The 25,735-nt window shown below is 47.8% G+C and overlaps 1 protein-coding gene across 5 annotated transcripts in view; it reads left to right on the top strand.

The window, feature by feature from the left end:
* Positions 1-25,735, top strand: part of Kcnab1 (potassium voltage-gated channel subfamily A regulatory beta subunit 1) — a 326,666-nt gene that overhangs the window by 242,425 nt on the left and 58,506 nt on the right. For all 5 annotated transcript variants that reach the window (XM_026392905.2, XM_026392903.2, XM_026392907.2 and 2 more), the window contains exons 3-7: positions 10,702-10,739; positions 13,821-13,900; positions 15,920-15,964; positions 19,657-19,701; positions 21,750-21,793. In XM_026392905.2, coding sequence (XP_026248690.1) covers positions 10,702-10,739; positions 13,821-13,900; positions 15,920-15,964; positions 19,657-19,701; positions 21,750-21,793 — 252 coding nt within the window. The remainder of the gene's footprint in view (positions 1-10,701; positions 10,740-13,820; positions 13,901-15,919; positions 15,965-19,656; positions 19,702-21,749; positions 21,794-25,735) is intronic.

Below are 25,735 nucleotides of genomic sequence, written 5' to 3'. Positions count from 1 at the left end.
AAAAACTTCTCAGTCAAAAAGTATAAAAATTAGGGCTGGGGCTGTAGCTCAGTGGTAAAGTGCTTGCCTCTCATGTGTGAGGCAGTGGATTTGATCTTCAGCACCACATAAAAATAAATAAAGATACTGTGTGTTCCTCTACAACTAAATAACTATTTTTTTAAAGTGCAAAAATCATTTGTGCTCCTACTTTGAGCTTTCCTTAATGATACTTAATATTCTAAATAATGAAGTTCCTAGCTCAAGAGAAAGACATTACAAGGACTGCTGCAAGTCAGTGTTCATTCATTTTCACAATGTATTATCCTTCTTGTTTCTTCTACAAAGTTTCTTTGCCCTACCATGGAATTAAAATTTATTTCCTAGCAGATACTGTCAGCTCTGTGAACACAGGCTGTGTTTTTTACACACAGAGTTATCCAAAATTATTACTGTTCAGGGCAGAACAACTCACTGAACTATCAAATATATCTGTCTCTCTGCACAGTGAATATTTGACATAAACTTTCAGAATTGGAAGAAAATGTAAAGGAGGTCACACCGACTTTCAAATTTCTCAACAGCAGTGTTTTCCCAGAGAGTTCCTATTCATAGCAACTTGCTGTGGAAAGGAAAAGATAAATCCAAAAAGAAAGAATGTGAGCACAAACTCTATTTCAGCACTAGGCTAAGAGATCACAGGGGGAATTTCAATACTAGTCATTAATCCCACCTTAGAAGATACTGAAATACTTGAATTGCTAAGAATCGGAAGTTGCCCTCTGTCCCCAAGGCCCATGGTGGTTCCGATTCCATTCTGACCACCTTGCTGGGCCCTGACCAGAGCTTCTTAAAGCCTAAGCCTCTGCATTGATCAACACTGGCTTTCTGTGACCCGGAAACTTCATTGTAAGAAAGAATTCTCAATACCTAAGTGTTAGCACAAGAAAATAAAATAAGAGGAACTGTGGCCAAGAAACTTAGGACAAAATGCTAACAAAATATCAACACCACCTCCTCTTCACGCTCAGGATGTAGGAAGATCTGAGATTTGTTGAAACGCTGTTTGGGTTTGGATTTTCTGGCAAAAAGATTTATTTTAAGGAATAACTTTTGCTTCTGATTATCAAAGTAATAACATTCACTTCAATAATGCAGAGGTGCCAACTGGATCCAACCAGGTGTGAGGCCCTCATAAGGAAATTGAAGAGGACCAAGCCAGGATGTATGTACCCCGCGTCAGGAATTCTGCCATCCACATGTGCAGAGCAGGTTGTTGCTGGGTTGGGGGAGATTTTGTGTGCAGAAATTTCATTCCCACATCGACATTTGCAATCTGCTTTATCCCTGGAAACTACCTCTTGAACAGTCCAAGATTTCACGCCCGGCCCTTCATCCCATTTCCAATGTCACGGCTTGTCTTGGATTGTGTTGATCAGATAAATAAAGGAACAACAGAATGTCCCAGTAGGTTTGCCCAGAAACAAAACAAGATGGAGCTAGCAGGGGCTGGGGATGTGGCTCAAGCGGTAGCACGCTCGCCTGGCATGCGTGCAGCCTGGGTTCGATCCTCAGCACCACATACAAAAAAAAAAAAAAAAAAGTTGTTGTGTCCGACGAAAACTAAAAAAAATAAATAAATATTAAAAAAAAAAGATGGAGCTAGCAGCATCCCTTGACACCTAATAGGAAACCCTTTAAATCTAAGAAGGAAAGAAAGCATCAAATGTTTGCACTTTCTCTCTAAGGTTCGTGAAGAGCCGTCTATCAATCAGTCGGGCCACTTAACCCTCACCCTCAGGCCTACACCAACCATCCACACGTCACGGTCTGGTCTCCTGGTCACCACGAGGCTTCTGGAGGCCCCGCCCTCTCCAGCCTAGCCTGGTCATGCTCTTCCCTCTGTGCCCAGGGCAGTCTGCCCAGGATTCCTCTCTTGGGGGTTGCATCCTGCTGCTGCCAGGCTCCGGCCCTGGCTCCAGCTCTGCAGGGTTCGAGGGCCTCACGTGGTGATGATGGCTCTTGCATGAGGCTGGAAACCCTGCTCCAGGAGACAAGATCCCAGACAAATCCTGGTTGCAAGTGGAGCGGAGACAATCTCTGAGCTGGGAGGTGGCCAGAGGACAGGCAACGAGTGTTGTTCTTTGTTCCCAGATAGGAGGTTTGGAGCAGAAAGAGTTATGAAGCGTGTCACAGGGAAGGACATTTCAGTGGGCGAGGCATTTGGCAGAGGAGAGGACTCAGGAAGATCCCTGCAGCAACCATTGGAGCAAACACTTGGCCACACCACTGGGCAGGAGCACAGGACAGGTGGCCCTTCAGCACCAGAAGGCAGCACAGGGCTATGGAGAGATGCAGCTTTGGACAGCCCGCCACCAACGAACTTTGTTGGGCCACCTCTTCACCACCTGACTTCCTGGAAGTCACTCAGACCTCCAGGGGTCCAGTGAGCATCAGCACTGACTATAGACCCCAACAGAGAAGACCCTAGAAAAGATGGCGCATGCTGAGAGTTCCTCCTTATCTGGTCATAATTTCCTATTTTACTATGTACTTATTTATGCAGAAAGCGTAAGCAGTAGAAAGGGTTTTAAATGACATTTAGTCCTTTTAAAAAGTGTATGTGTGTGTGTCCTTTACCTGTAGATGTCAATACTGCCTACATGTCACCTACTCGAGGCACACTGTCATTTCATGTGGCCTATACCACTGTCCTGCCTGGTGTTATTGCCATTTCAAGCAATTTTGTAAAGCCCAGGTGTGGGAGAGCCCCACCTCTCCCCCAGACAATCTGGGTGACATTACTGGTTCTTGAAGGAAAAGATAATCAAAGTTAAAATTTTTTTTTCAAAAAGCTGAGTTGTTATCACATCTGTTAACTCTGGCCAGATGCTCATTAGTAACACACTAGAAGCCAAAAATGAAAGATAAGGCTGCAGCTTGCTTCCAAAAATAAGGGCCAGGCTTGTGGAGAACATTGGCAGATGGGAAGCAGACCAGGAGGGTGAGGCCCCAGCACCATTTGCAGAGCGGGCAGCAAATGGTGAGTTTCAGGAGCCCAGGCCCAAGGTTGCATCCAGTTTCTCTCCTGTGGCCGTGGCTCAGTTGCTCGATGGGTCATTGTCCTCCAGATCACCTGGGATGTTTGTTGGATACACAGATGAGCTGGCTGCACCTCAGATCCACAGAATCAGACCCTCAAAGCGAGACTGGGGATTCAAGCGGGTGTTGTGGTGGAGATTCAAGCACTGCCAAATTTCACCGAATCTTCCTAAAAATCCTGCTAATGAATTGTTATTACCACCGCTAATGAGTAGGGGGCTGCCTGACTGCCCCTGCCCCACACAGGAGGTACCCCCATTCCATGCCCTTCGAGGGGTAGAGGGGACAGATCCTTGCCTCTGTCACCTGTCTGTACATCCAGCCCCACCACCAGACTTCCCTCGGCCAGACGGCTGAGGATTTGGCTTCTGTTGGTTTTGATCTGGTATTGAAAGAACTACCCTCTGCATGGCTCCCGCGAGTGGAGGGTAGGTGGGCAGCTTGTTTGCTGGGGTTAGTGAAGCTCCCACTCAGCCACTTCTAGTTACTGGAATATTGGGCAAGTCACCTCTATAAAATGGGGACAGCAGCAATTGAGCAACAAGAGGCCAGTCGGGGTGGGAAGACAGGAGGAGGTGCCCCAGCAGGAGGAGCCCAGAACTGTGGTCTCAACCTTGGCTGCTGTTTCAGTTGTCTGAGGAGCTTTGAAAACACTCCAGCTGGGGTCCCTTCCAGAGAATATGGTTTCATTGGTCTGGTGAAGGGCCAGGTCAACACATAAAGCTCCTGGGACACTCCAGATGTCCCTAAATGCCTCTAAATCAAAAACTTCTCAATATAGCCACTTGTGGTCAACCTTGACTATATTCACATGTCCTGTTTACAAAACTTTAAAGTCCACCAGTCCGTATGAAAGCAGTTGAACTGGCTGCCCATTTTCCCCGCACTCTAACCCTGTGTTGGAGTCTCCTCTTCTCTCTGCCCTGCATCTGCTTAATCAGCAAGTCCTAGCCCTCTCCTTCAAAATCTATCCAAATGCAGTCACCCCCACCTCCCTGTCCTCCCTACCACCACCTGGGATCAAGCCACCGTGTGTCTCACCCACAGTCACCTCGGAACCATGGCCTGTTTCAGCCTTGGTCTGTCCTTAACACCAGAGCAGCGTCCTTTTAAAAGAAGATCAAGGCCTGAGGTATAGCTCAGTGGTGGAGCATCTGCTCACCATGGGCAAGGCCCTGCACAGATCCAAGTATATACAAAAATAAATAAGAGAAAAATCAGAGGGACTCATCCTTGGCCTCTCCCAGGTCCTCCAATGACTGACGTGAGCCCAGGTGATCTGGCCCCTTGGCCCCTGCACCTTACCTCCTCCCCTCTGGCTGTTCAGACTTCAGGTCTTCAGATGGGCTGAGCAAGCCCACCTCCCGGTTCCCAGCTGCAGTGCTCTTCCTCCTGAGAGGTGAGGTGAGCTGCTGTGCCTGTCCACAGAAGTGACTCAAACCCAAGTCAAGGGACATTTCCCAGGGCGTTGACCAGTGTTGAGGTCCTGAGAGGCCAGGAAAGGTGGAGGAGCTGCGTGCACGGCAGGGGAGGCAGAAGAACAGACGGAAAGGCAGTGCTAGAGCCTGTCACAATCCCAGACAGAACAGAGGACGGCCAAGTTCAAGAGCCCACAGTTCCGTCAGCCTTGCCACAGCAGCGTCAGTGGACTGGTTCTGAAAACTGCCCTGTGGTGATGTCATGTGTGAACATGGTGACACCTAAGTGTCCAAACACCGCCTCGTACTCCAGCAAGGAGGTTGCTTAAATGACAAGCATGCTTCGCAAATGAGTGAGCAGGAAGCAGCTTCCCTCTCAGCCCCCAAGGAGCTAAGTAACCAAGATCAGGGTGCGCGTGTGTATGAGTGTGTGTGTGCATGTCTGATTGCGCATGCACGTGTGTGCAGCAGGCAGTTTTCTTTCCTTGTTCATGTTCCATGAGCCATTTTCCTGCTCTGTGGTGGGTGTACTCTGGGACCCAAGGGGTTTTCAAAGCATGTGTTTCCTGGTGACTCAAGAGGTTCCATCAGAAGACACCATCTCAGCTCCACAGCTGTGTGTGTGCCCCCTCTGCGTCTATAGGTTAGAAATAACAAGCCTCAGTTTAGTAAAACAATCTTGTAACACCCACTAATTGGAGATTTCATGGTAAAATAGTCACACCCCTTCCCAGGTCTCAGGAAGGCATGTCCTCATTAGAGGCAGAAAGGTGATTAATTGTCACAGAGGTTTTTTTTTTTTTTTTTTTTTGAGAATCATATTAACTAATGAACCACCTGAGCTCTTCTGGGGCTGGGGGTGGGTAGAGAATAAAGCCACAGTGGCAGAGCCCCCTTCTTCATCCAGAAGCTGCACTCCAGCCTTCTCCAGCAGGAGGATGGAACCCTTCCTGGGCAGGTAGTGGCCTGCCCACCCTATTACCCAGCCCTCCTCACCAGAGGCCTGGCCACCAGGGAAGAGGACCTTCCCCAGCTCTTCTCCAGGGGGGCGCTTTGCAGGGTGGGTTCCCTGGACAGGAGAAACATCTCCATCATTTGGAGACCAGAAAACTGAACAGGGTTGAGGAGAGTGCTCCTCTGTTGTGTTCATGGAAATCATCCCGGTGTCTGACGGCTCAGGACAGTGGGCGGGGCAATAAAACTCAACTCCCCGTGCTTTCCAGCCACCTGCTAAGGCCACCTCTGTTCTAGGGCTGTGGGTGTCAGCGCTGTGCAAGGCAAAATTCCAGCCTCTGCTTCTGTCTAATAAAAATAAAAAGTCTATAAACCACAGCTTTTAAACCAGCACAGAAAGCCTCAAAGGTCAGCGAGGCAGCCCATCTGAACAAAAGCAAGTCGGGAAAAGGAGGGACAAGCCCCAGGAAACACACACCTAGGTTTACTGAACTAAGGAGGAGGTATGGAACCGTCACCGGAGACTCAGACCTTGTCCCCCATGCCAATCCAAGAATGGGGACACGATTGAGAAAAAGGAAAAAGAAGTTTTAACTGCTGTGTTAGCAAAGAGGGACACGGGGGACTCCTGTCCCAGAGCTGTGACTGTTCCTGTCAGGGAGCTTTGAAAGAGGGGCCTTAAAGGCTGTGTTCCAGGGTGCCCTGTCAGGGGTCGTCATCTTCTAGGCCCTGAGGGAGAGCCGCTTCTTGCATCTTCCAGCGCCTTCCCGAAGTTTGAGTTACTTCACTGCTGTGGTGGATATGTGCTCAAGGACAGATAACTCGGCCTAGGATGGCAGGAAGGGTAATCTTGCTTCCCCCAAGGGTAGGGAGGGGAGAGAGGAAGAAGGGGGAAAAACCAAGTCAGTTTCAAAATAAGTTGCAATGGCAGAGCAGTAAGGGTGCTTCAAAGCATAAAGTGGACCTTGTTATAGAACTTACTAGGTTTTCATTACTGTAACAAAATATCTAAGGAGGACTTCATATGAAGAAAAGGAGGTTGATTTAGCTCACAGTTTTGCAGGGTCACTGCCAAGATCAGGTGGAGCTCGGTGTAGGTTGGACAGCATGGGCTTGGCCTCTGTGAGGGCTATGGATGGTGGCACCCCTGGGCAGGAGGGTGTATTAGAAATACAAAAGCAATTCTATCTCAGACAGAAGCAGAGAAGGTGGGAGGGGCCAGGCTTGCTCCTTTTATAACAACCATCTCAGGAGAATTACCCAAGGGTCACAGGAGAGCAACCTCACATCCCCAGAGCTCTAAGGACCTCCCATGAGGTCCCCCCTCTTGAAAGTCCCACCACTGTCCTCAGCACCACCTGGGGACCTAGTTCCCAGAGCATGAACTTTTGGAGGAACATAACCATTCAAACCATCCCGGTAACTTAAGGTAAATAAATATGATATTCAGATCTTACTTTATATTAACAGTTTTAAATTTAACTGAAAAACAAAGTTATTTAATATTTACTATGTCATTCTCTCATAATTCCTTGCTGCTTCAGCATAACATTTTCTTCTGAAACAACACTCTTTCAGGCTCTATTTTTTCACCGTAATGTGTGGAAACCAGGGCAGGGAGGGGCTTTTGCAGGTTAACTTTGGAACAGAGCAGACCCTAGACATGGGCTTTCTTCAGTGAGAATAAAATCATTGTTAAAGGCTCTCGCAGAGAACGCCCTCCGAGATGTGCATACAGTCTGCTCTGAGCATCTGTCCTATTTAGTCTTCAAAATCATTTTGTACCATGGCTTCATACTTTCAACTCATAGCCCTATCAAAAACCAGTTATGAGCTGGGACAGTGGCACACACCTGTAATCCCAGCGGCTTGGGAGGCTAAGGCAGGAGAATCACGACTTTAAAGCCAAACTCAGCAAAAGTGAGGTGCTAAGCAACTCAGTGAGACCCTGTCTCTACATAAAATACAAAACAGGGCTGGGGATGTGGCTCAGTGGTGGAGTGCCTTTGACCTCAATCTCTGCTACCCACCCCCCAAAAAATAAATTATGAAAGGTAAGCCAAGTAATGAAAATTTATTTTCACAAAGTTTGAAATGAGAGACATTTTTCAGATTCAGTTTTCAAAAACACAGTTTTAGAGAATGAATTTCAGGTGACCATAACGCATGTAGGAAAGGGGACCAGATTATTCCTCAACAAAGCTTCTTTTGGTCAGGACTGAGAGGAGCAAGTGACTGCTCAGGCACATGGCTGTCTCTGGCTCACGGGGTTGAGACTCACTGTTTCTCAATTTGGTGATGGATGGTGCGAACCTGTGCACACTCGGTAGAAGCCAGGGTTCAGGCTGCTTAGTTTGGCAGTACTGGGGAGAACAAGGGCCCTGTGCAGGCTGGGCATGCTCTCTACCGCCAAGCTCTGTCCCCTGCTCCTGTACTTCAGATGTTGAAGTTCGATCTTTCCCTGGCCAGCAGTGTGCCGGCCGTGCTCTCATGGTGGTGGCTCAGCCCCTGGAGAAACACCTAGTTGCAAAGGAAAAGGACCAGTGCTCTGCCCTGGACCATGCAGCTGAGCTGAGGTTTGGCAAGTCAGATGTACCGAATGCCTTTTTGATATTTTCATGTTGTGCTGGATTTTTCAGGACATAACCCCATTGTAAGTCGAGGAGCACCTACACTTGATAATGTCCCTGCAGGAAAATACCCAGAATATCCAGTCCAGTTGTAACATGGCAAGCAGAGCAGATGGAGCCTGGTCTTCACGGCTCCATGGAGACAGGACTCTTCCTTTGAGAGCACGAGCAGTTTAAAAGCCTCTTCAGCAGCTGCAGGTCAAGTCAGCAGATTCATTCAGCAAACACTGACCTGATTTTGCCTGAAGACAGAAGAATAGCCGATTTGTGGCATTAATTACTGCATCCGTAGCTTGTCCCATTTTTTTGCTCTTTAGCTCAAAGCAATTCCTGATGCATAAAAAAGTTAATGGACTTGGGTAGAGAGTCCAACAAAATGTGCCTCTTTGGTCCATGGCAACCTGCCCTTGCCAGGCCCGTCCATGGTGACACATGGTGACTTTCCCAGTGTGTTCTGCTCCTGAACAGTCTACAACCTTTTCATCAGAGTAAGCCACTTATTGAGGCTCTGCCTTTCATAAGCTCCTTGTCCACAAATTCTTGGACCTTTTCAAAACTCTCACCACACCACATAGCTGTGTGTGGTCCTTTATATCTACCTTCTTATTTGCTGCTCTAAAAAATGCCACCAATAACTTAACTTATCCTGAAAGTTCTCAATTTATTTATATTTTTAACATGCCGAGCCACAAAGATGCTGGTTATACTAACATCTGCAAATGCCTGTTTATACTCTGCACACAATTTCTGCAGAATTCCAAAGAGGCTCTTTTATGAACGAGTTTTCTGTAAAAAGGTTTTGACGCCCAGGCAATTTTTTCATTTAATAGACAGCCGCATTTCACAGCAGTGCGCTTATTTTATTCTCATTCAAAAACAAACAACAGCCATTTCTTCAGTCCATTAAGTCCTCAGATCCCATCCCTCCTGTGCACCACTCACGGCTGGCTTGATTGTGGTGCTTTAGGACATAGTTTTTCTATGCAGACGTTCTTTGTTTGGATGATCTTCTCCTCCACCAGAAAAAAAGGGCTCTCGTATTAGTTCATTAAATGCTTAGCTCTGCTTTTTAGATCCACAGGTTCATTTTCCTCTTAATTTTACAGTAAGAAAAATGGTGGTCTACCCATAGGTCTACATCTACCCATTGGTCTACCCATGGTCTACATTTCCTCTTTTGCTCCAGGTTCATGACTGCCAGTGTACAAGAACCCTTCTTGTACACTGATTTTGGTGTTGGGAAAACGATGGGAAGACATAATGGGGGCTCCGATGGGGAGCATGCCAGCCTCGTGGGGACACAGATCCTCTGCTGTCCAGAGAAGCTGGGAATCAAAAGTTTAAGAAAAGTCTCCTAAGTATTTAAACCTTGGTGACTCACTCAAGGTTTATTAAAATGCCAAGTGGGTCATTCCATCTAGTCAAGCCTTGTAACTGAGTGTGGTTTCTGGCTGCCCATTTGCAACCTCTGGGGCTGCAGAGTTTAGTGGCAAAATCATTTTATACCCTACCTTTGTTTGGGTCCCCTGAGGACAAAGAGGGAAAGGTGTGATCGGGTCAACACACTTCTGAGGAGCATTGTGATTAAGGGGCGGGGGGGGGGTCTTCTAATGGGGCCTGTGGGTGATGACAGCGTTCTGAAGCCAGGTGTATCTGGGTGGCCTGGCTAACTCACAGACGAGGGCTGGTTCATGTTGGGTTCCCCATATGGAAATGTGGACAATAAGCCTGCCTTGTGAGTATGTCAAAAGGAGCAGAGAAGCATCTCCTAGCACACGGCCTGGTATTTGAAAGGTGTTCTGTGCTATAGCAATGACCACTGTTATGAAATGTAAAAAGTTCACAGCAGTCCCCACAGGTCACCAAACAGCCACCTGCCAGCCCTTCCCCCACCACCCTGGATCTGTCAGTCGGGGCATTGAGAACCTCCACCTCCTGGATGGAGGGGGCAGACTGGTGTGGCAGAGCCTGCTCAGAGGCGTCTGCCTCTCTCCAAAGAAGGCTCTGCCTCCCTGCCCTGCCCTCCCCACGCTCACCCCTGCTGTACCTCTGCCCCACCCAAGCTGGGGGAGAGTTCCATTCAGGAGGAGCAGGTCATACAGAGAAGGTGCAGAGTGACCCCTTCTGGGCCATGTAAGTGAAGACCAGAAAGACATCAGAGGGGTTCCTTCAGAAAGCTGACAGGGAAGACAGAGCCCCGCATTGGAGGTAAAGCAGGGCAGACGCGTAATCCAAGGTCTCACCTTCACCCTCAGGTGGCGTTGAGCCAAGCAAAAGCAAGAATGGGTGTGTGGCCAGGGTGGGCGTGACAGCAGGGTTCTTGTACAGTGGCAGTCATGAACCTGGAGCAAAAGAGGAAACGTCATTGAGGACAGGGCTGCCATGAGCACCTGGGGTGAAGAAAAGGACCCCCTCCCCTGGGGCTTGCAGGTCCCTCTGACACCCAGTGAGAGGAGAGACCAGACAGCAGTCCACATGCACCTGCGTGCACCCTCACCCCGGCACCCTGAGAACTCCCCGTGCAACTCCTCCCCGAGATAGCCCCGCCATGGGATTTCCTCTCATGTACACTATTAGAAATGTTTAGGAATAATGTGCCAATATTTAATCTTTTCTAGGAACATGGGTGACATTTGGAGGTCAGATTTCAGATGAGGTAAGTTAATTTTCGCATCTACTATGCTGATGAAAGGAAAATGCAGAGGGCCGTGCAATGGGAAGGCTGCTCCTGGGACCCCGACATTTTACAGGGTTGATGCTCAGAGCCCAGGAAATGGTGAAGACTCAATTTCATCTTGCTTCTTGTGTGTACATTCGGCCTATTAATAGTCCTTGAGATTGTCAATCTATTAAACATGCAGGCTCAACAGAAAGTGAGACAGTTTAGAATTAATATTAGTTTATGAAAAGACTTCACTGCTGTCGTTGCGTGTGTTTGTTTTATTGATTTATTCCTTTCCTGTTTCAACTAGGGTTACCCATTGGCCCCAGTCTGCACACGTTTCTCAGTTTTAGCACTGAAAGATCACATCACAGAAAGGCTCTAAGTCCTGAGCAAACCAGGCAATTGGTCACCTTGGTGTGGGCAAGATAACCAACCTCTCTATCCACTCTACAGAGAATGGGACAGTGATGCTGGAAGTCCAAGGAAAGGACTAGCACATCATGCCCATCAGACGCTTGCTTAACCTCTGACTGGTAGGGAATGGCACTCAGCCAAGGGCAGCTATAGGAATTGTATTTACTGTAAAGTTCCTTTAGCTCATCATTTACACATTCAGAACAGTGCTTACCAAGGCGATGTTATTGTCATTGGCTTCGGGGCATGAGGTATACAGGCATTGAGTGGCAAAAATTCCTCCTGAGTTCAACACCTTAGTGTGTTTCTGGTCCTTCCTTACCTACCTGCAACAACATTGAGGAGTCAGGATAGTATATACCTGCAGGACCACTGAGGAGTCGGGATAGTATATACCTGAACAATACCAACGAGTCAGGATAGTATATACTTGCAATACCAGCAAGGAGTCAAGATAGATATACCTGCAGGATCACTGAGGAGTCGGGATAGTATATATCCACAAGAACACTGAGGTGTGGGGATAGCCTATGTACACCTGCAGGGCCATCAAAGAATCAGAGATAGTATATCTGAGTGGATACACTCAGTGGGACCAGGTCCTACTCTGCATTGACTAACTTGAGTTACTAACTTTTACATTTACCAACAGCTGTCACTAGATGCCCCATTCTCAGCAGGATCTGGTTAGGATTAATGAGAGGTGTCTCAAAGTGCTTAGGCAGCCACCTGGGCAAGAGAAGCCCTTTGCAGAGGCAGTTTTATATCCATGTTGTTCCTAAGGAGGAGCTTTGGGAACAGGGACCTCTCCCCACAGCTCCCAAAGTCACTAGTGTAATTTAACAGATCTGGGGAGTCTCAGCTGCACGTTCTTATCTGACTGCCAGCTCCCAGTACTGGGCTCAGATCTCCATGGAGGGCTTGAATCATGGAGTCCCTAGGAAGTGGGCTCTAAGTTAGCAATGACCTGCAGGACAGCTGCCTAAATGTTCTGGGGACCCACTCAGGGCAGGGGAGGAAGCAGGATGGGGGAAGCACAGAGGGGATGGATCGACAGTGGCTAGCCAACCCCACGAGCTGAGCCAGTCAACAGAGTTGTCCCAGGCTGGGGCGAGAGGACTGGGCCTTTTTGTCCCTGTACCAACAGGCAAGTGGACGGAGGCTGACTGGAAACAGGCCTGACCTTGGGCAAGGTGGCTCACACCTAGTACAATTTTAAGAGAAGGCTGACCATTGAAGTGCTCCAGCGTCAGGGAATGATCCCGTCTTTCCTGAAGGAGGGCCTGAGGACACATGGCAGAGTCTGCTGCAGGTCCCAGGGTGGCAGCGAGCAGGGAGGGAGGTCTGAAGTGAGCAATTGGCTGTCTCCAGTCTCTGCTGTCCCCTTCACAGGGCCTGCTGTCTGCTGTCAGGGCCCCAGCTCCCCAGGCCAGGGCGTGCAGGGCTGAGCCCAGGGCTGAGATCTTCAGATGCTGTGGCTGGGACGTCCCTCCACATCACTAAGCCAAGAATTCTCTTTCTTATCTTAAAATTCCTCTTTAGATAAGTCGTGCATTTCCCAAGAATCCACCAGTACATCAGGTGATACAGTACAAGGGTAAACAGACAGCAAGCGCGGTAATTTCTAAAACATAGGGCAGTCATAATGGGAAAAACCGTAGTTGTTAACTTCTAACCTCCAGTCATTTTAAGTACAGTGACAAGTTACAATCAGTAGTAGCACATTTGTTGCTGTTGTGCTGAAGGATCTGTGTGGATTCCACTTTGCTAGCATAACAATCTGCCTGTAGGCCAATTTTCAAAACAGCAGAAAAACAGTTTATCTTGGAAATTCTGATAAAGCAACTGGAGCCCACCATCCAAAGCCGAAATGGAAAAATCAGTTGTAATCATCCCTAGGTGCGAAATTCCTCCAAAGACTGACACGTCAATCAATCGGCAAAATGAAAGCGTGTCCCCTCTCGACTGTGGGGTGCCACCTCACTTCTGCAGCTGTCCCTGAGCTGTGTCTAGCTGTCCCTCTGCTCCCCTGTGCCCTTGCCACTGTGGTCAGTGGCACAGAGGATGCAGGAGCTCCACATGTCCTGCAGGCTAGGCAGTGGGGAGCTGACCCCAAGTCAGACATGGCTCCTTCTCTCCGTGTCCACTCAGCAGGCTTCGTAGGCTGCCTGGGGCTTGGCTGAACTTGGGTGTGGGAGTTTGATTAGTCATGCCCCTGTCGGACCTTTGGTTCATCAGTCAATTCCACTGAGCCTCCAGGGAGAAAGTCACAAGATTTCAGATCAGGAGGCATCAGCTGCCAAAAGCTATGGGCTCCGAGAGAGCAGTTGAGGACTGGAGTGGACAGTGGTGCACGTGACCCTCTTTGTCAGAGATCAGACCACAGAGATGTTGTGGTACCAGGTCTGCCCAGCAGAGGGGGAAGCACAGATGTACCCACCTGGCTGGGCTCCCAGCCCGCTTGAGGACACTGCCCACTCCACCTCTGAGGGCCGTCCCTCATGTCGCCCATGCCCGGGGCTGCTTTTATTCTCTTTCCAACTGAGAATGACAGGTGGTGGGTGAGACGCCAGGGTGCTCCTAGTGAAGGATCTCAAGCTGCTTCTCAGGTTTGGAAAACGCTGGGCGCTCCTCACTGGCCTCTGTGTCCCCTTGCAGGTCGCTGAACGGCTGATGACCATCGCGTACGAGAGTGGCGTTAATCTCTTCGATACGGCCGAGGTCTATGCAGCTGGAAAGTAAGTTGGTACCTGTCTGTGTCCCTCAAGGGCATCCGTGGCACCCAGAGAGCCTGCCCAGGCCTTTTCTAGGTGCTGGTGAGGAGGGCGCTGCTCTCTACACTGGGGTTGGGAAGTTGACCACCCCTGGACCTCTTGCCCACCCAAACCATCCCTGTGTGGAAAACTGACCTGATGGAAGGTGGACAGTCAGCACCTGCTGTGGTCTACAAAGGGGCAGAGGCGGCTGGGCACCTGAGTGGTGGTGGTGGAGATCAGGGGATGGTAGTAGAATAGTTGAGCCAGGAAGTGAAAAAGCCAAGTCCGAAGGCTGTTTCCAAAGCTGGCCTCGACGCCACGTCTCCTGATTCGGAAGTCCCCAGGGAAGCTGGGACACCCTGCCTGCCTGGCAGCAGGGATGCCCTTCCTGTTTGCAGGCCTGGGCTACACTGGCACACCAGGCAAGTCAGACTTCAAAGCCAGACTCCCCAAAGATGCCAAGAAACCAACGCCTTGTGCAAGAGGCTTCTCAGAGCTGCAGACAAGGCTACAGAGAGCCTCTTCTTTTAAGCAGCCAGACTAGTGGGGTTCCCTGGGGCTCTGGGGCAGGGCTTGAGAAGTTGGAACAGATGGGTGGCGTGCCCACAGGCCAGGCCTCCAGGTTCCAGCGTAACCAGCACATGTCAGAACAGACCTGGGGCCTGGGCCTCCTGGAGTGGACACCATGTTCGGCTCCCACAGCCAAAGAAAGGAAATCCTCAGTGTGAGCAGCTCTGTCATCCTGAGAGGACTCGGGGGCGTGGTCTCCTGCAGCCTCATTCCCTGCCCTGGGGAGGGTTAGGCCACCTGCGGGGCTCCTGAGTCAGGCTACGATCACAGCTCTGAGCACTTTCCCTGCTTGGTCACCTCCTGTCCAAGGACAGGTCTATGTTCAAGGACCCTCAGGGAGATTCAGAGCCCACATCCCTGCTGTTTTCTGTTGAAACCAAGGAGAGAACAAAGTGGTAAGGCCATACTCCCTCCTGCATCCCCTTCCCAGTGTTTTCTTCTTGGGCAGGAGAGGGTCCCGCCTGCCCCCTGCTGTGAGGGATGGTCATTCTGATTCATACTGATTGACTCTCAGTGTGGAGCTCAGAGAGGGTCGTGCTATGCTGCGTCTTGTCAGGCTGCCACAGCAGGTGGGGAAGGCAGACAGGAGAAATGAAGAGACAGGGATGACGGTCAGGGATCCTTAGCTGACCTGCAGCACAATTCAGTGCAGGCTGTGTCCACTACAGAACTGAGCTTGCAGCCAAGGCAGGTAGCTTGCATGGCTCCCTCTGTAGCCTGCTGAGGGGCCCATGCTAACCCCACCCACCTGGCTTCACAACATCCTGCACAGGGGGTCTTATTGGGAAGAGCAGGGAAGCAAATTTTCATTACCTTGGTCTTGGTCCCAGGTCAGCGAGAAGGGAGGGCAGTGTGGTGTCTCCAGGGCACCTCTCCACAGCCCAGCCTTGGGGACAGAACAGATACTTGTCATGTCTCCTTATATGTTGCTCACAAGACAGTTTGCCTGGGACCCAGGACACTCTCATGTGAGCCACTGCACCTGCAGCCTGGCCTTGGGGACAGCTAAGCTCATATGAGGGTTTGCTTTATCCTCCAAAGCCACCAGGGAGCCAGCATTGCCTGTCTAGGCCATCTAAAATGAGGTGTCCATGTCCTCCTGGCCACAACTGATGTTCTACAGCAGTTAGGGGAAAGCCCTGCCTCCCCCTGGACATTGCCAAGCAGGACATTTATGCATGCTCTCTGGCTGAAAAAACGCCTAACTGCCAAGTGGCTCCAGTGTTCTTTAGCACCGGGCTGATTTGGCAGGTGCCTCTGGAATGCTCTGGAGCAGGATTCTGCAGGTGCAGGCAGAAACAGTGGAGCTGCGCTTCCAGCCAAGAGCAGCTACTATCTGGGGGACATGGAGGCACTGGGTGGCTCTGGTGTTGGGTTGGTGCTTGTTCCTCCAGGATCCTGAGCCCTAAGACATCATCTGTTTCCCTCCAGGGCTGAGGTCATCCTGGGCAGCATCATCAAGAAGAAAGGCTGGAGGTACTGTGTTTTCCGTAACTGTTTGTTTGCCTTTTAAAATACCTATTATTTTTGTGCCACAGAAGGGAAAATAAAATCATATGCCACCTGATCAAAAGGCTGTCAAATAAAACAAATCAACCCTCAGTAAAGAAATGATTTACAGTGGCTTGAAAATAAAAGCCAACAAGTTCATTACTTGTGCCTCAAAAATGATGGAATAGTTATTGATCACCATGAATTACTGGGGTTGGCAGGGAAAGAGGGCTGCTTAAGAGACATTGGTGCCTGAAAGAAAGTGACAAGTTCGTGCCTTTGCCATTTGTGGTCTGGTGAAGGAGGCTAGCTGCAGGCAGCTGACTGTGTGCACACTCAGATTCGTGTTCACAGGTCATTTTAGTAGCGACTGCAGCTCCAGGGAAGGAATGAAACAAGAAGCCCTTGGGGTCAGTCCCCAAGCCTCTTACCTGAACCCATCAGCCAGCAGCTTCCCTGTGCCCGGGAACCCCATCAGCTCCAGGGTATCCAGGAAACTGCTTCTTCTGCTACCCCTCCAAGAAGCACAAAGCACTGTGCATACCCGTCCCATCCCGCCACCTCTGGAGCCATGGCGTCTTCGGGGGAGGGGACAACCCCCTCCACTTCTCCATGGTGTCTCAGCAGCCACTTCTTGCCCAACATGAGCACAGAACCAGCAAAGACTGCTGGGCAAGTCAGGGGTCCTGCTCTGCTCTGGAAGAAGGTCCAGTGGCGACCAAGTAAATGAGAATGTCCTAGGGCCAGCGAAGAAAAGTACGCAGCTCGGTACTCACACAGGTGCTTCTAAGGGAGTCCAGGAAACATAGACACCCAACACCCGCAGCTCAGCCCTGGCTTTGTCGTGCCTCTGCATGCATGGGTTAAACCCACTCTGGGAGGAGAGGCCACAGCGGAGATCACCTGAGTTCTTAGGGCGGTGTACACTGCACTCCGAGGTAAACGTCTGGCAGGCAGAGAGAGCCTTATTGATGTGGAAGCCAGGCGCCTGTGGAGACCTGAACAAGAAAGCCATGGCCTTTTTTCACTCTCCCTTCTCCTCTCTGCCACCCCAGGGGACTGTGAGGGTGGTAAGAGAGAACTGTTCTTCCCCTCACACCCCAGTCCTTCACCTGGGCTCCAGTATTATCTTGTCCCCCTCAGAGTGACGTGGCTCCATCCCTGCCTGACAGGGCCTGCAGCTGTTCCCTAGCGCTGCTGCTGCAACAAAGCCCCATGAATTGTGTGGCTAACACAACAGAAATTAACTTTTGCCCAATTCTGGAGGCTGGAATTCCAAAATCAAGATGCTCCCCCTGAAATTTAGGTGAAACCCTTCTCCTCCTTCCCAGCTCCTGGGGGGGGGGGGGGATCCTTGGCTTGTAGGCAGCACTTTAGCCTCGGCCTCCTCACCACACAGCTCCTTCCTGTGTCTGTCTTCCTCTAAGGACAGCAGTCACATCAGCTCTGAGGTCCACCCCACTCCAATATGACCTTACCTCAACCCAATTAATTACATTTACAATGACCCTGTTTCCAAATAAGCTCACCCACTCCGAGGTGCTGGTGGTTAGGAATTTAACATGTTTGTTTTTGGAGGGGACATAAAAACTGCACCTATAACAAAACCCTTAGAGCACTGAGCGTGGTGGCGCACACCTGTAATCCCAGCCGCTTGGGAGTTTGAAGCCTAAGCAACTTAGTGAGACTCTGACTCAGAATAAAAAGGCTGGAGATGTGGCTCAGGGGTTAGGTGTCCCTGGGTTCAGTCCCTGATACAAAAAAAAAAAAAAAAACCTTGGCGCCAAGCCCACCAGTAGTGCAGTGAAGCTCCAGAGTACACCTGAGGACGAAGAGGGGGCACCTCCCACGTGCTCCACTCCTCCCCCTGGGCACCCTGAGCCACCCCTCTCCAGGGCTGCAGAACCTCTTACATGCACCCTTTGAAAACCAGACTCACATGCATATTTCATAAGCTTCCCTTCAGCCTTGCAAACAAAACCAGGAGCTCCTACCACGTTGCAAAAAGCTTGATTCAGTTCATGGTTGCCCTCCCGAGACTGGGAAAAGATGAGCCTGTCATCTCAGCACTGACCCTGTAAAGCAGCTTCACCAGGGACACCTGGCCTCTCACCCCTGAGCTGCTGCTTGCTGGCTGTGTGATCCAGGGCAAGTTGCTTCACTTCTCTGATTCTCAATTTCCCCACCTATAAAATGGGCAGCGTTACTGTGGATGACCTGTCGTGCTGACAAAGTGAGAGAAGGTGGGCAGAAGCCTTTTGCAGGCTGCGTTGCCTCACCAGCTCATTCTCATTCTGCACCCACTCTCAAGAGCTGCTCTCATAGCTTCCACAAGAGTCAGAGATGATTTGGCGGGCTGCTGCAGTCTTCTCTGGTTGTTGAGCATCATGTTAGTGTGCACACGCATAGAGGCCAAAGCCTCACCGTAGGCAGGTAAGTCTACGTTGCTGTTGTGATAGAACCCGAAGCTTTGGCAGGCCCCACTGCTCTGAGAAACTGAAAGGTCTGGTTCATTTTTTATCATACCCCATGCAGCCTTGTTGGAAGGTGGAAAGGGCTTGCTGGAGGAGACCCTTTCCCCTGTGGCAGGTTGCTATTAGGGTATACACCGGGGCTGGTACATTAGCCTGGAATCTACGTAGGCCCTCTGGGCTGTGTCATCTCCAGGAGCATGTGTTTGTAGAGCTTCCGTTACTGTGACTTACAGAATTTTTTTTAGGGATTCAACTTCAGTGAGATGGGGTTGCTGACATGTTCAACAGATTTTTCTTGTTGCAAGTGAGTTGTCAGAACTGTCACTGTCTTTCCCCAGTGGTTGTCATTAACCATGCCAGGCTGTTATCCTGAGAGCCTTGAGGGTCCACCCTACAGCCCACGGGATTATAAGCGCTTGACTTCAAATACTTCTAAAGTTTGGTCTTAACCTTCAAATCTCAAATGATTTTTGCCCCAGAGCAGCTCAAACAGATCACACAGCCAGAGAGTGTGGATGACACTGAGATCTGCCCCCACTCTTCATTCTGTGGGGGCAGTGCTCAGACCTCGGAGTCTTTGTCACCCTCAGGTGTGCCGTGGAGGAGGTAACCAAGGAGCTGACAAGATGTCTGTATTTCCTTCCCTTGGAGGTTAAGTGGCAGAGCCTTGAGTAAATGATTTTAGGACTGTTTTCCTAAAATAGCATTTCCATTGAATAAAACACTCAAAGAAAGTATTGACTGTTGGACTTGACCTTGTCACTCATATTGCTGTATGGTCTGCTGCAGCCTGTGCATGATGGTTGGGAGGATAACACCTGGGAGTCTTGGGCCCATGGTCCTCAGTACAGGGTGGACTTCCTCCTGGGCAAGTTCACGGGCAATAGCACTGTGCCAGATGCCCATGAGTGTCTGCTCATTCATGTTCTAAGGCCAATCACCCAGAAGTCCACTCGCTTCCCTTCCCGCTCTGGCGGCTGGCCCTCCAGCTGACCTCCAGGCACCTGAACTGCCACTGCCCTCCTCCTACTCCATCCCTGTCCTCTGGGGCCCGACTTTCTCCTTACATTTCATTGGTATGAATTAGCTAATTTAACTCCTTAGCAATGTTTTGTGAGGCACAATAACAACTTCTTTCTGGTACGATGATAACAACATGCCCACAGCGTGTTTAAGGTTTCTCTGTGTCTGTTTGCTGTGCAGGAGGTCCAGCCTGGTCATCACGACCAAACTCTACTGGGGTGGAAAGTAAGTCAACTACTTATTTTATTTTCCCTACTGGAGAGTTCACGCCTTTATTCTTTTAGGTAACTATTTTACATCTAACTTTCACCAAATTTGATTGGCTTAGAGACAAGGCTTTTTTCCCCCTCTCAGACTAAGGAAAAATCAATTCACTTAGGAGGCAATTCTAGCAAGAGAGTCCCAAAGAAATCTAGTACAAAGCCGGTGGCCACTTGTTACCAAGTGATTCGTGCAGATTTTCCTAATCTCAGTGTCATACTTAGGACCATTTCCAAAATAGAGTCCAAATTTCAAGAAAAGAAAATAAACACAAAGCGTTACAGAATAAAAGCGACTCAAATCTGCCCAAACTCGGAGACTTCTGTGGAATGTGAAGATAAAAATACCTTGTCTGGCTTCACAGGCAAGTGTCTGATCATCTCTTCAGAGTGCTCTGAAAGTACTGATCAAAAGGACCACGTCCCTGGAGAACCCTGGGAAGCCGTGCCGGGGTCACACACTGCCAGGCGAATGGGAGAGAAGTCCCCTCTCCACTGTAGGATGCAGAACAGCTTCTGCAGGACGGACTGATGCTGATGGCCAGCTTGCTCTTGGAGCCGGAAGGCTGGCCCCTCTGACCCACACGTACAGAACACAAGCTCTTCCACACTTCAGGGCACAGTCGGCAGTGCTTCTCAGGGAAATCCGAAAGGCTGGAGTCTTAACAAGAGACAGAAACAAACAAAACCTTTGTTTTACCATCTGTAATTGATTGGGAACAGTCTGTTTTTCTTTAATAGGAAGCAAAAGCCAGTTATTTGGGGGGAACCTTCTATTCAGAATGTCTCTGTGCACACACACACACACACACACACACTTATAGTTTGTTGTTCTTGAGCCTGTTGATGACTACCTGAAGACAGAAAGGTGGTTTAGACTTATAATCCTATTGTCTGGTATAAAACAAGGCAATCTGGCACCCTGAGAACAGGGGCGCCCACTGTCTGTGCTTTGGCTCATGGTTCTACTGCCTGGTACTTTTGCCATGATATGAAAACCTTGCCATCATATAGAAACAAACAGGAATTGGGACACTCTCATGAACCACTATATAATGAAGTCCCACATACAACGGCCTCTGTTTGTAACAGATACAGTAGACGGGTGTATTCACAAAGATGAATGGGCAACCACCACGCGGGAAAAGAGGCTGCCCAAAGTGTGGACGTAGAAAAAACAGCTCACCAATACTCCACACTTCAACAGCCCCATTTCCTTCTAATTTTCCAGAAACAGCTCAGGAACTGTCCAGGAGGGCCAAAGTCCTTATCCACAAATGTTTCCCTTCTTACGATACTAATTTAAGGAAAGTTGGTTCATCACATTTTTAAAAAGAATGGTCGTTGAATTTTTTTGGAATTCATATTTGCTTTCCTTTTCAATTTGTTTCCTTTCTTGGAAAAGTGAATGGTATCATGGCCATCTTAGAGTCGACTCACAAATATGTGTCAAAATTTTTGTCTTCTTTAGACGGATTGGGAACTATGTGTCAAACCACATATGGAGAGGGTCACGTGCCTGAGCTGTTAGCTTGAGCCCAGAGCTGAGGGGTATCAATGGTGTGGTCACAGCCATGGTCAATTCATATCCTGAGGCCTCTGAGGAGGAGGTCTGGCCAGGCACAGTGGCGCACACCTGGAATCCCAGCAGCTTGGGCGGCTGAAACAGGAGGATTGTGAATTCAAAGCCAGCCTCAGCAAATGCCAGGTGCTAAGCAACTCAGTGAGACCCTGTCTCTAAACAAAATACAAAATAGGGCTGGGGATGTGGCTCAGTGGTCAAGTGCCCTTGAGTTCACTCCCCCGTACCCCCCTGCCAAAAGAGGTGTGCACAGTGTGCTGCTCCCCAGCCTTCCCTCCTCAGCAACTAGTGGTACAGAATTGGCCAAGAACAGGGTGTAAAATTAGCAATTCAGATTTAGTAAGAATGATTATTTTTCTGCAATTTGAAACAAAAAAAAAATTTTTAAAGCACACCCCTGCTTATAGACATTTGCTTCTCTTCTGTTGCAGAGCTGAAACAGAAAGGGGGTTGTCAAGGAAGCATATTATTGAAGGTGGGTACTGCTACTTTGATTTTATTTTCATATATGGGATTCTGGTTCAAGAAAAGTAGTAAACAAATAGATTCAAAACCCATTGGAAGGGGGAAATATGTATATATATAAAGAACCACAATCAGCCATGTTTGTTCCTGGATTTGCATGTGGGGGGGGCACAGGGACATAGGGAGACTGGGAGCCCCCTACCAGAAGGCAACTGTCCAGAACTCTTGTCTTGTACAAGCTTCTATCAATATAATGAAGTACTCCCATGAGACTTTTCAAAAGGCTTTATTGAGATACAACTTGCACACTATGAATGTTGATCTGTTAAAGGGTACAATTCTGGGGCTGGGGATGTGGCTCAAGCGGTAGCGCGCTCGCCTGGCATGCGTGCGGCCCGGGTTCAATCCTCAGCACCACATACAAAGATGTTGTGTCCGCCGAGAACTAAAAAATAAATATTAAAATTCTTAAAAAAAAAAAGGGTACAATTCGTTGGCTCTGAGATATGTGATAACCTTCATAACCTAATATTGCAACATTTTCATCCATCCAAAAAGACACTTGGCACCCATGAGAAGTCACTCCACTACCTATTCACCCTCCACAGCCCAAGCAACCACAAATCCACTCTAGAGATTCAACAGACAGTTCAGGACACTTTCATCACGGGCTTCTTTCACTTAGCATGATGTTCACATACCTACCTTGTAGCATGTGTCAGTACTTCATTCTTTTTGTTTTGCCAAATAATATTTCACCATATGGGTATATTTTGTTACTTATCGGTTGATTACTTTGGGGTTGTTTTCACCTTTCGGCTCTTATGAATAATGTGGCTGTGATGATGGGTGTACAAGTTTTAGTGTGAACACATATTAGAACTACTTTTAAGAAGGCATATACACAGCCATAGGGAAAACTTGTAGAAAATTACCACTGGTATTTGAGTCACAATGCCATTGCTTTTGCAATGGTATCCAAAACTCCACATTGTTTATAAATAAGCAGGAAATAAACAGTCTGCAAGGACCATGGTGTGGTGCAGTAATATTGTTCTACCTCATGGTGGGGACTGTGAGAGTTTGGAATGGTTTTTATTTATTGTTTGTCTATACATTAAAAATTTTTATACTTATACTTTTTGCAATCATAAAAAAGTGTTTAAAGAGGCTGCCTCATATTTTCAATCTTTATACCAGTTTATAAACTATTTCATAGAAATCCAAGCTTTTTTGTTAACTTTACATGCACCATGAATCATTGAGACTGACGATTTTCCCCTTCTTTAGAAATAATTTCATCTAAGCAATACCAACACCACCCAAACCAAAATGTACTTTAATCACAAAACAATCTAGTGTAAGAGTTTAACAGATCTCCCTTAGTTATGCAGCCTCCTTTCTCTACCCATCGATCTGTATACTCACTTGTGTTTAAAAATATAGAAATATGTGTATTAATGCAGTAGAATCAGGCTATGAATATTAGTCTACACCTTGTTTATTCTCGATTAAATTATATTCTACACACACACACACACACACACACGTGACAGACATTTCCAGTCTTCAGTATTTCCAAGGGTTATAAGTGACCTTCTTGCCATAGTGAGGATAAGTCTAGATGGGGCATTATTAGGCCAAGGATCAAGGCATGTTCTACCACAAAATTATTTTCTAAAATGAATATGTCAATCAATTGAATGAGCTGTTTTCATTTACTTGCTTATCCATGCACTCATTTATTGTGAGTCTAAGCTCATTTCGTAACTTCTTTCCCTGAAGATCAGCTCTTCACGTCCTTGGGTCCTTTGCCTTCTGAGAGTTTGGCTGGCTCTTGCTAGCCTGCAAAAGCTCTCTATGCATGAGTGATGTCACTCTTTGTTGATCCTGTGAGTGGTAAATACTTTTCCCCAGGATCTCATTTCAGCAGTGACCCTTTTCTCCCCGTGCACTTAATCTAAAAGAGAACGTTTTATGTGAGGATACTCATTCCAGTTTGGAAGGTGGAGATTCTTACTGACCTGTGAATGTGACTACTTTGAGATGTTTTAGAATAGCAGTAAAAAAAAAAAATAAATAAATAACTCCAGTATTCAGTCAGGGAGACCTTTTTAGGATTAATTTTTATTGATGCATTATGATCTTACACACTAGTAGGGTTCGCTGTGCTGTTTGTAAGTGAACACCACATAATTTGGACAATTTCATCCCACGATACCTGTCCTTTCCCTCCCCCTGGATCCTGTCTTCTGCTTCTAACTGTCTCCCTTCTAATTTCATGAAATTCTCCAACTCCCCCCACCTTTTTTTCTTTCTTGTACCTTCCACATAGGAGAGAAAGTGTATGACCCTTGACTTTCTGAGTCTGGTTTCTTTCACTAAACATAATGCTCTCAAGTTCCATCCTAAAATGGAGAATTTTGAAATCAGATCTCAGAACACACACACACACACACACACACACACACACACTTTTAACAATAATAATTATATCATTCCATTGTTTCCAAGTTTTGCTATGAGCCTGGCATTTCTCACTGGCTCGTTTTTATTCTGCTTGTAGGCATGTGGGTTTTGAAATCAGACCCGTCCTGGTTCTGACAGTCATTTCTGAGCTGGATGACTGTGTGCTGACCAGACCTCACTAAGCCCCTGTTCCTGTCCCCTTGACTGTAAAACAGCCCACAGATGTTACTTCCTCACAGCATTACTAGTGGGGATGGAAATCAGCTAATCCTCCTGGAGCACAGTTTCTGCTGTGTCATGAACAATAAATGTCATTTCTGTCCTCACCGGTGCCACTGTTCCCATAAGTGTGGCAGCTAGCCTGCTCTTTATGGACAAGAACACAAAGCAGGTTCCCGTGAACCACCACCTCCTGCCCCCAGGACACTCCCCAACACCTCTCCCAAGCAGAATCCCCTCCCAGGCAGAGTCCAGGCTGACACCGAAGCCCACCCAAGGCTGCCTCTGCACAGGCACGCTCCTGCTCCAGCGCAGGCCAGAATCCTGCCCTGTGCCAGGGAGTCCTCAGCAGAAACAGCAGGTGCCACCTTGAAGTTCCCAGTGGAACCAACAGTAGGCTGTCTGGAAGTTTCTGGCTTTTCTTTTTAATCTAATTAATTATAAAAGAGAGAGATTCGGTATAACCAGAGAAGTGAAAATCTGTGGTCCAATTAATGAACCTTAGAAACATTATCCTAAGTGGAAGAAGTCAGGCATAAAAGGCCACATATTACATGATTTCTTTTATATAAAATATCTAGAATAGGGATTGAAATAGAAATCAGATTAATGGTTTCCAGGGACTGGGTGGAGTAAGGAATGAGCAGTGACTACTTAATGACTATGAGACTTCTTTTTGTAGTAATGATGATGTTCTAGAATTAAATAAAAGTGATGATCACACATCCTTGTGAATATGCTAAAACCACTGTATACTTTGAATTGTTGAATTTTATGGCTTATGAATTATATATAAATTAAATATTTAGCATTTTGCCTAAAGATGTCTTTGAGGAAAAAAATTAAAACCTACTCTGAGTAAATCAGACAAAAAATGCATGGAAACAATACAAAATTTTATTTCTTACCTTGTTGCTGAGTGTCTCTGTGATACTTTAAGCTTCCCAGATAATTTTTCACAAGCTATAGCAGCTTGAAAGTATAAGGGTCCACTTAGGATATTGGCTCATTTCCAAACTAATGTAGATAGTGTCAACCTTTTCTGCTTCTTTTATAACAGAAATGATCAAGACTGTCTCATTTCTGGAAGGGGTAGTAGGGAAAAGACTTCAGTGGCAGTATACCTCCAAGGTCAACTGAGACAACACCTCAGCCTTAAGGTTAAGCGACATTTGATTTCAGCTGTAATTGTTTATCTGTTTACCTCCATTTGATAAAATTTCCCACTTGGGATGATACAAAAGCTTATTTATTCATTGTACAC

This window comes from Urocitellus parryii, chromosome 2 (assembly GCF_045843805.1).
Source record: "Urocitellus parryii isolate mUroPar1 chromosome 2, mUroPar1.hap1, whole genome shotgun sequence".
NCBI classification, from domain to species: domain Eukaryota; kingdom Metazoa; phylum Chordata; class Mammalia; order Rodentia; family Sciuridae; genus Urocitellus; species Urocitellus parryii.
Note: the sequence above shows the minus strand (reverse complement) of the source record. Positions and strands in the feature narration are given on the sequence as shown.